We start from the raw sequence: 10,687 nt of genomic DNA, 5'->3' as shown, positions 1-10,687 counted from the left end.
GAAAACTTATTTTATATCCTTGTTCTTTTACATTTTATTGTTTTAAAATGAAAAATATTTTTTTTAAAGTTATTTTATTTTAAACTTAATAATTTTTTCTTTTCTCTGATTAAATCTTCTTTTAACTTTTAGATTTTGTTATTTTAAAAAGGAAACATTTTTAAATTTCATATTTAATTTTTAGGAGCTTATGATATTTTTTCTTACTTTTAATTTAATTTTTTGAGTTTTCATATAATTTAAGATTTTGTTGTTTTAAAAGGAAAAAATATATATGATTATTAATTTCATTTAATTTTTAGAAACCTTTTTCTATTTTTTATTGTTTTTTTTACAGAAAAAATGTTTTTTTTTTTTTTTTTTTTTTTTTTTTTTTTTAATTGGTTTTTTCCAGTTTTTTTATAATTTTAGATTTTGCTACTTTAAAAACAAAAGTGTATACTTATATTTATGTTTTTTTTATTAAATTAAATTTTAAGAAAACTTATTGCTGCAAAGCAATTAGAACATCGCTAAGACCTTCTCGTTAGCAGATCTTTCAATTAGTCGCTAGAAAGACAGAGCTTTCAAGATATTTTCCATAATTAAAAATTGTCTTTCGAAAGGCTATGGTGAGTTGAAAGACAGTGCCCATAATTACCCTGTTAGTGTATCACCAATTCCTTCAAAATTGGAAAAAATTAAAGCAATGAGTAGCAAGAACGATACTCGCAGCGCAACCGGTGAGAACAAAATTGGGTGAAAATTCTTAGGTCGAGAGAGACTAGCAAAACTGAAATTAAAATTTTACCAACAGTACAATGCATAAAATATATACTAAGTGTATTTTATTAATTATGGCTTATGCCAATTCGATAAAGATTGCATTAACGGTCCGCAATCAGTTCCGCCATTGCTTCTCTATCCGTTCCTCTTTAGAAACTCCAGCGCTGCATTAAGATTTTCCTACAGGTTATACAATTGCAGTTCTGTTTCTACTAAAAACGTATTTATAACAGAAATTCGCAAAAAAAACTGTATGACAGATAGCCGTGCAAAAAAAAATGTAAAACACCCACAGCTTGTGAAGGTCGGCGTCTTCGCAGCCCTCACTCAAAAAGTAAATAGGAAAAGACAGGTTCCAATTTGCTTTCCGCCTCCATCGCCCTAATTAACTGCACCTTTCCTGTTTGTATATGACAGCGCATTTTTTTCGTAGTCTGCCTAACAGCCAGCCGGTTCTGCGCATGCGCCACATTACCACTTGATAAGCGTATAGGTACTTAACGCACCATTTCATATGATTTGTATTTCTTAATTTGCTTTCGGCGCGCTTTGCTCCATATTTACCTAGACACATTGAGTGAGTGTTACTTTTACGAGTACTGTTTTTATTTGCATTTTTTTTAATATTTACTTTTTTTGTGCAGATAAACCACATTAAGCATTGTTTTGGTTGCGTTTTTGATTGACGCATTCATATCTGTCGTGACGTACTTGACTTATGCTCCATAATATGTACATACATACATATTAGACCGGTGTGTATAATGTTATTTCTATTGTTAGTTGTGCAAATAAATTTTATTGTATCAGTTTTATATTTCAATTTGTGGTTACTTTTGAGATTTACTTGATTTGGTGATTTGGCTGTTTGGTCGTTGGTCAGCACATTTTTTAGAGAATATGCAACTAAGGAAGGTGAAGGCTTTTTGTGGATTTGGTTTTGACAATAAATAAAATAATCCTCACGATATTTCGCTTACTCGCGGCAATGGGATTTACATGGCAGAATGTATTGTTGCTACGAAATGTTTATTTGTTTTCTGAGCAACGTAAATATTTTTCCCAATTTTTTTTTAATTTATCGCTACGTTACGATTTACATAGCTCAAATTCGAGAGAATGTTAGTCATTTGATAGGAATAATAATTTTTGGTGAGAATGTTTTCCTTGATGAAGCTGGATTCGAAATTTGTTGGGAATTCGTCTTATCGCTCCACTTCGATCCAGATTTGAGATATGCAATAGTTAGTTCGTAAAAGAACTGGCAAACCCAGAATACCCACCAGATAGCGCTGGAGTCAAAACATTTTTGTCACGGCCAAATTTTGTCCAAATTTGTGACATTTGTTGGTTAGAGCTTTCACCTTATTTGTGCTTTTACCTTCCTGTACACGAAGTATGAATTGTTACTGGCTCTCCCACTGTCCACTTCACTTGCCAAACAGAGGAGTTGCTTACTTTTACCACTAAAGTCGCTAAGTCAATGACCCTGCGACGCTCCTTAATGATACGGGGATCAAGTAAGATCCGTAACTTGCTCCCTCATTTAGATAAGGTAAGGAAAAAATGTATCTTAGGGGTGGTACTCAAGTGAAGGTATTTAAAGGATCATATAGTAGAACTGCTTCATTCCCTATGGTTTGTAAGATTTCTTCGATAGGATTTTGGCATAATAAAATTATCCGCCCTATCCATACTCTAAAAATCTAAAATCGTGTTTTCTTTAAAGCTTTTTCATTTCTTACCCAAGTTCAGAGTTCATAAGATATAGGTTTGAATGAAAATTTATTTTTTGAGTACCAAGTATATAATACTTCAAGATCATGTTGGTCTAACGTACCTCCTTCGATAAATATATACCCGACTGAATTGAAAAAAGGGTTACAATAAAGTTTAGAATTTTTATTAAGCCAAAATTCTATTCAGTTCAAAAACGCCCTATCTCATAAAACTCTCCAGTAATTTGGCTGAAGAACACCTCCTTTCAGAGTTTGGTTCAAATTCCCTATCTCAAAATATTTTCAATACATTTTCAATTGAGATAGGGCGTTTTTTGACCAAACTCTAAAATTGGTCGTTCCTCAAACAAATTTTGAGATAGGGTGTTTTCAATCAAATTATGAGATAGAGTGATCTTCAACCAAATTCTGAATTATGCTGTTCTTGAAAAGTTTACTGAGATAGGGCGTTTCGAACGGGCTGCCAAGATAGGTTGATCTTCCACTCAGCTGCCAATGCACAAAATACAACTTTGGATGATTTGGGGCAATGCCCACATTGGGCCGAGGGTTAGCTCCTACCTCTGTTTGAAGGCTCTTGTGAGTTTCCCTCAAGGAGTTTGATCTCAGATTCTGTCGACGTTGAGAGCTGAAGCTAAATGGTCTATTGGCCATTGCAGCTTGACAGCTGAGGAATTCCACTGATGAATTTAGAGCTGAGATGGGCACCGCCTTGCCCGTGGGCAAAGCTCTTTTAAGCTTTCTATATATTTTGTATAGACGCGACTAGAGAAAAAGCTCTCTCTGCCCTTCGCTGATTTAGAGTTATCTGTGTTCTCAAGCAGAAGACGTGGCTTCAGTGGATTCACCGATGCCACACACGAAGTTTTCAGGTAGGATTTATTTTCTTCATGCAAGTATCCAAAGCTGCATTGTAAGAGATCATTGTGATCTATTTCGTTGGTTCAGTACTATACTACTGGATCCGTTCGGCGATCGAATAAAGTGAGGGTAATCAGCGGTCAACTTAGACATGGAGTTATATGAGGAGTACCGAGAGGCAAACCATCCAATCATCACGCTGACGCAAAATACCGAAGTTTGGGAGGAGAGGCTAGATTGAACACTTTCGAGTTCTAGATCAATGTTATTCAGTGCTAATAAGGTCATCTTTTCAGGAGGTGATTCTTCCCTACAGTGTAGGTGTAGAAATGGCTAGGCAGCCAGGTATGCTAGACTCCCTGCTGTATCTAGACTCCAATCTCATGAAAATATTCCAATCCTTACAGGTGATTCCAAAATGGACATCGGAAACCAAGAGGACGAGAGGAGAGCTTCTAAGACATAACTTGGTAAACCGATTACATAAGCCCCCCTGAAGTAGCACATACTTAATCTCAAAAATTAACGAACTTACCCTGGCATTCTGTAAGCGGTCTCTAGTCAATAATAGTGACTATTGGTGGTGAACTTGGATTTTGAGACTATTTGGTATTCAGTACGCTGTCTCACGTCTCCAGTCTCAAAAAAAGTCACTAATTTGTCAGCTGGCTAAGAGCAGGTCTCAAAAATAAAAATATGGAGAAAAAGTTAATTGCTTTCCATTTTATTAAAAAAAAAAAAAACGCGAATGTGAAGCGAGGAAATTTGTTCAATAAGATTTTCGTTAGGAAATAAACCAAAATGCTTTAATAAGTATACAAATCCATTGAAAAAAAAAATTTATTTTTAACGTTAAAATGTAAAGATTATTAAAAAATAAAACTAATAAAAAATAAAAAGTCCTCTACGCCCGAGGAGTACTCGAACCCGGACCCTCTTGACCGGCCGTCTAATGCTTTGACCACTCGGCCATTGCGACTCTTCGGGAGGCGCGGCAAAAGGCATACGTAAACGCTTTCGGTTGACTGTCTGTGTTTGTTTTCACCACACATTTTTGGTGAACTTTTTGTGACTCTCTCCTACTGAATAGCCAAATTATCTCAAGTCACAAAAATAGTCACTAATTGCTAATCTCAAATTTAGTGACTTGAGATGAGACTGAATTACTGAATCCCAGGGTTAGAGTAACTACTAACAACAGGTACATAGGTAGGATCAGCCGGGAGTGTATTATTTGCTATATGGATGATTGGTTTGGGGTTTTACATAACGATCTCACATGAGATGCACATGGAATATGAGAAATCCATTAAGCACTTCCTGACCAATTTCCTACCACCCTGAAGAATTTCACGCGCAAACCTGGACCAGTAGAGAAAATAATAAAATTTCTTCCTGGGGTGCAATTATTTGCTAATCCGTATGAAACTTAAAAATTTTAAATTCGATTTGCAATACAAAACACTTTATTCAAAACAAAAGCTCAACAATCAAAAATCAACAATTAAAATATAAGTAAATAACATTCGCTTTTAACAAATGGAGTAACTTCTCCAGTTTCCAAAATCTAGCAGAAAATGTTTACCAACCCCAGTGGGTACCGAAACCATCGAAGCTCATGTGAGAAGCGGTATCAGCTGGGGAGTAGTGCACTGTCTGGCTGGAGCCATAACCGGATAGGCCAGGAGCATTGTGGGTGTATGTAGTCGCAGCTGATCCGTGGTTAATATTGGTGGTGGCCACAGGAGCTGCATGGTGGTAAACTGGAGCTGCATGGTGATAGACAGGAGCTTCGTGGTGGTAAACTGGAGCTGGAGCAGCATAGGTGACAGACTTTGCCACAGCTGGGGCAGCATAGGTTACAGTTTTGGCAACAGGTACTTCATGTTGATACACTGGAGCAGGAGCAGCGTAAGCCACGGTCTTGACTGGAGCAGCAACAACGGAGTGGGCGTGAGCAGGTGCATACACAGCCTTGCTAACGATGGGAGTGGCGTGGGTGTACAAAGCTGGTGTGTGTGCTGGAGCAGCGTAGGTAACGGTCTTGGCCACAGCTGGAGCAGCATATGTCACGGTCTTAGCGACTGGAGCGGAGTGTGCATAGTAAGCGGTTGGAGCTGGAGCAGCATAGACCGTTTTAGCTACAGCAGGCGCTGCTGCGTAAGTGACAGTTTTAGCCACAGCAGGAGTGTAGACATTATTGCTGACGCGAGTATCCGATTTGTGAACGCTGGAGTAGGGAGTTTCAATGGTCTTCGAGTACTGTGAGACAGTGCCATCGAAATTGCGTACGACGTTCTGGTGACTGGAGGCGACGGTATCGACGGCGGGATTAGCGTAGTGGGTGTAGGTGACGGGCTGCAACACACCGGCGCTGGCGACAGCCAACAGAGCTGAGAGTACAACGAATTTGAAAGTCATTTCTATAAATAAGTTAATTGTCCGTTTGCTTTTGATTGAGCTAAGTACTTGAAGTGGGTGCTGTAGTGAGTGCTTGCAATGAAATGACTGATCGATTACTGATACCAATTTGGTTGTGGCGCGCTGCTTTTATACGATCGCGATGTAGAGAATTTACAGGTGCGTGGCTTAATATTACGTTATATTTGTTTGCATGTGCATATGTATGTATGTAGCTGTCAAAATTTGCAAAGTTAACTTCTCATATTTCTAACTATTGTTCCGTGACTTTGTAATGTTGTTTTTTTTTTGTTTTTAAGGTTAATGGGCATAGGCTTACTTTTTTATAATTCAATTCGCATTGATTGCATTATACATACTTAATGGATTCTTATACACATGTGCTGATTAAGCTACACATTCCCTAAACATATGATAACGCTATACATTTAGTTGCAATTTGCTAAACTGTCGGCGATCAAAACTTTACGCAAATGCATTTGGATAAACCATTATTTATGCAATTAAAGCTCTAAGCTACATAATTTAAATTCAAGGTTAAGGTCTAAAATATTCTCCCTTTAATATCATAGAAAATATGCAATCCGGACACAAAATTACAAACGGAGACTAAACTGAAAACAAGCAGTTCCTTTAACAAGTACACTTTTCTGAAACCACAATTAAACCCCCTCGCAGGGTCACAGCCCAGGTATTGAGTCTGCCAATATCATCATCATACGTCGGCAGCTTCATATTTTTGCTGTATATGGTGCCATTGTGATTCAGATCTGCAGATCGTATTACGCTTTGTAACATCAAATAAACAAAATCTTACGAAATGTAGCCGCATTGCCTAAAACCTCGTTTGGTCTCAAACAGAGCGGAGAGTTTGTCCCCAATTTGGACTGAGCTTGGAGCTCGCGGTCTACAGCCTTTCCAAGTTTAGACATGGCGTCAAAGAGTCAGCTTTATTTCGTGCTATCAAATTCGGCTTTAAAATCGACGGAGAGGTAAAGTCGACGCGCTGTTAAAATTTCGGCTAAAATCGTTAAGGCGATTACAGCCCCAAATAAGAAGAAGAAGAAATAAAACATCACAACACAGTGGATGTCAAACGGGATCTGTTCCGAAAATATTATTTTAGGAGGATTCTCAAACGATGTACTTCAAGATAAAAGTGTGTTGCCACCTTGTGAAAATATTAAAATCAATATCCACAATTATTAAGTTGCATTAAATTTATCTGAATATCAAACTGGAGAGGGTTAAGAAAACTTTATTTATATTAAAATCAATATCCACAATTATTAAGTTGCATTAAATTTATCTGAATATCAAACTGGAGAGGGTTAAGAAAACTTTATTTGAAAAGTGATTCTTAAAATGGTTGCCAGAATCAAACTTAATGAACACGGTATATGAAATATTTGGATATGAGTGTAAAACGAGAAAGATTTAAAACGTGTTGATTGCAAAAATGTTTTTGAAGATGGTTGCCACCTGTTTAAAAGCTCAAAATCAATTTTATTAGTTAAATGAAATATTTGCATATGGGTGTCAAACGAGATAGTTTTAAAAAAGTTTTATTTAAAAAAATATTTCTGCAGATGGTTGTCACCTCTTTAGAAACTCCAAATTAGTTCTAATAAGTTAAAGTTAAGTATTTTGATATGGGTGTCAAACGAGAAAAGTTTAAGAAAGGTTTGTTTTGGAAATATTTTTGACGAAGATTTCCATCTGGTTAGATATTCAAAATCAACTTAAATAACCAGATAAATGAAACATTTAAATATAGGTGTCGAACGAGAGAGATTCAAAAATAATTTAGAAGATGGTTGCCACCTGTTTAGAAACTCTAAAGAAATTTTATTAAGTTGAATGAAATGTATTTTTATGGCTGTAAAATGAGACAAGTTTAAGTAGAGTTTATTTCTTAATAAATTTTGAAGCTTTATTTTTTAAATATTTTTGAAGGGGTTGCACCCGTTTAAAAGTTCCAGTTACATTTAATGAGAGGTTAAGGGCAGGCTTAAGTGAAAAACCTTTTAAGTTCGGCATCCACACTGCTCCAAGAGCTAACAAATACTGGACTAACTTTCCAGAGGTACGCCGACGACATTGTAATAATATGCAGGGCAAAAATCACTACAGTACCATTCTCAAGGAAATAAAAACTTGACAGTCTAAAAGCCATAAGGCTAGATGGAACCAACATTATGTACCAAAAAGAGGTTAAATTCCTTGGAGTATTACTAGACAAAAAACTACTCTGGAAAGCACACGTGGCAGAAACTGCGAAGAAAGCTGTAAGATCATTTATGACGTTTAGGTCTATGGCAGGAAAGAGTTGGGGCTGCACACCAAAGATACTAAGATGGATCTACACGACAATAGTACGACCCATGATAGCTTATGGAGCCATAGTTTGGGCCGATAGAACTTCACAACTTGGAGCAATCAAAGCGCTCTCCAAGATACAAAGGCTGGCATGCGTATGCCTAACGGGAGCCATGAGAACTTGTCCAACCGCATCCTTGGAGGTTGTTTTAGATCTTACCCCTCTCACATACAGATTCAGGCGAAAAGAGCTTTACTGCAGCCAATATTGGGGCAGCAGCGTGTCTTAGTCGGGGGAAGTTGCGTAGTCTTACGAAAAAGTTCCCTGAAATTGCAATACCGAGGGATACTATGCATCCGAGGATAAGCTTTACAAAAAGGTTTAAGACTGATCTGAGTAATAAGAAGAGCTGGTCAGGCATATCCGAGACATATCGGATAAACCAAAACATGATTACTTGGTATACTGATGGCTCATTGACCGACGAGGGTACCGGGGTAGGAGTAGTTGGACCGAGATTAAGATACTCGGAACCCATGGAAAAACATATGTATATTTTCCAGGCTGAAACATACACCATAGAAAGATGCGCGGACTTTAATATCAAGCGAAACTACCGGAATCCTAACATCGCGATCTTGACTGACAGCCAAGCGGCTATCAAGGCCCTCAGATCTCACCATAACATCTAAACTGGTGATGGAGTGCCTCGGTAAGCTGAATACTCTTTGCCTGTAAAATCAGATTTGGGCTCTCTGGATTTCGGGCCTTATTGGTATTAAAGGAAACGAGATTGCCGATAAACTAGCGAAGAAAGGTGCATCAACCCCTTTCACCGCCCCACAGCCTTTCTGCGGCTTGGGAAAAGGGGCACTCTCTGAACTAGTTCGGCTAGAGGAAGAGGCTCAGAGGAATCGCTACTGGGATAATCTACCAGGTCTAGAGCAGTCCAAAGCACTTTTAGGAATATATAACCTAAAACGCTTCAAGGAATGTATGAGCTTATCAAAGAATAACTTAAGAATTGTTACAGGAATCTTGACCGGACACAGCAGGCTGAACTAACTAAACTGGGAATTTACTCGCATGAGCGATGCAGATTTTGCAGGATGGAAAACGGGAGTGCACAGCACATCTTAGAAGAATGTCCTGCACTGATGCATAAACGCAAAAGGCACCTGGAAGAACATTTGATAACCAAAGGCGAAATGAAATCTGTAGATTTCGGTTCCATACTAAAGTTTCTCTCGGATACTGCATTAATGTATACACTATAATCCATTAAGGGGGCATTGATTTGCTAAAACACAACGATTTTTTTTTAATTTTTATGCTTAAGTTCGGTAGAAAACAATTTATTCAACAACAACTAGTAAAAAGTAACAATTTTCAATCTAAGTAATTTGATTGCATCACAAATATATGCAGCGAATTTATTTACCAACCCCAGTGGGTGCCGAAACCATCGAAGCTCATGTGAGAGGAAGTCTCAGCTGGAGAGTAATGCACTGCGGCAGGTGCGGCATGATGGTAAAGAGGAGCAGGAGCAGCGTAGGACACAGTCTTCGCAACAGCCGGGGCAGCATACGTCACAGTTTTGGCAACAGGTACCTCATGTTGATACTCAGGAGCAGGTGCAGCGTAGGTGACAGTCTTGGCCACAGCTGGCGCCGCATAGGCTACAGTTTTAGCAACTGGAGCGGAGTGTGCATAGTAAGCGGTTGGAGCTGGAGCAGCATAGACAGTTTTAGCTACAGCAGGCGCTGCTGAGTAAGTGACAGTCTTAGCCAGAGCAGGTGTGTAGACATTATTGCTGACGCGAGTATCCGATTTGTGAATGCTGGAGTAGGGAGTTTCAATGGTCTTCGAGTACTGTGAGACAGTGCCATCGAAATTACGTACGACGTTCTGGTGGCTGGAGGCGACGGCATCGACGGCGGGATTAGCGTAGTGGGCGTAGGTGACGGGCTGCAACACACCGGCGTTGGCAACGGCCAATAGAGCTGAGAGTACAACAAATTTGAAAGCCATTTCTATGAATTGGTTGATTGTTTGTTTGCTTTTAATTGAAATTGGTGCTGTAATGTTTGCAGTAGATTGATCGATCGGCGACTGATACTGTCTTGGTTGTAGCATGTTGCTTTTATACGATTTCAGTCAAGTGAATTTAGAAATGTGAGACTGCGCATTTGAGGGTGGCACAGCATAGACCCACAAATGCGATCGTGTGTAGCAAGTCAATCTTGAATATTTGTGACCTTGTCTGTTATTTTCTTTTGAACATTTTTCTATTACCGCTAATTGGGTTACTTTAATGCAACAGCAAGAAAACAAGTTATTGCAAACGTATAACGAACATATTTGGTAAACACCTGCTTTTTCAATTTCAAAATTTTTATACGGTTTTTTTACTTAAATGGCATATATCTACAAATTGGTCCAGGTTGCACTAATGGTAAATGTCATGCCAGTGCAAAAGACAGTTTGTTGTCTGCAAAATGATATTTTTAAGAAAACAAAAGAAATAAAAATCAAATATTTCTTTCGGTATGAATTACCGATTAGTTCGTGTAAATTTATT

The 10,687-nt window shown here is 38.1% G+C and overlaps 1 protein-coding gene across 1 annotated transcript; it reads right to left on the bottom strand.

Moving 5' to 3' along the window:
- Positions 1–4,946: 4,946 nt before the first annotated feature.
- On the bottom strand, positions 4,947–10,137 carry LOC118746967 (extensin-1-like). The gene is made up of 2 exons (XM_036480962.1): positions 9,552–10,137; positions 4,947–5,788 (listed from the first exon to the last, which is right to left on the bottom strand). Exons 1-2 carry the CDS (start codon positions 10,135–10,137, stop codon positions 4,947–4,949), a joined length of 1,428 nt encoding a protein of 475 aa, XP_036336855.1.
- Positions 10,138–10,687: the final 550 nt, after the last annotated feature.

This window comes from Rhagoletis pomonella, unplaced genomic scaffold (genome assembly GCF_013731165.1).
Source record: "Rhagoletis pomonella isolate Grant_MI unplaced genomic scaffold, Rhpom_1.0 Rhpom_scaffold_00011, whole genome shotgun sequence".
NCBI classification, from domain to species: domain Eukaryota; kingdom Metazoa; phylum Arthropoda; class Insecta; order Diptera; family Tephritidae; genus Rhagoletis; species Rhagoletis pomonella.
This window is presented reverse-complemented; position numbering and strand designations above follow the sequence as displayed.

Excerpts from the sequence above, each read along its gene's own strand:
- LOC118746967 (XM_036480962.1), bottom strand. The coding sequence starts at position 10,137 with ATGGCTTTCAAATTTGTTGTACTCTCAGCTCTATTGGCCGTTGCCAAC. Across the intron at positions 5,789-9,551 it reads TGGTTTCGGCACCCACTGGG|AAATGACTTTCAAATTCGTT; the intron begins GTTGGTAAATAA and ends ACTTATTTATAG.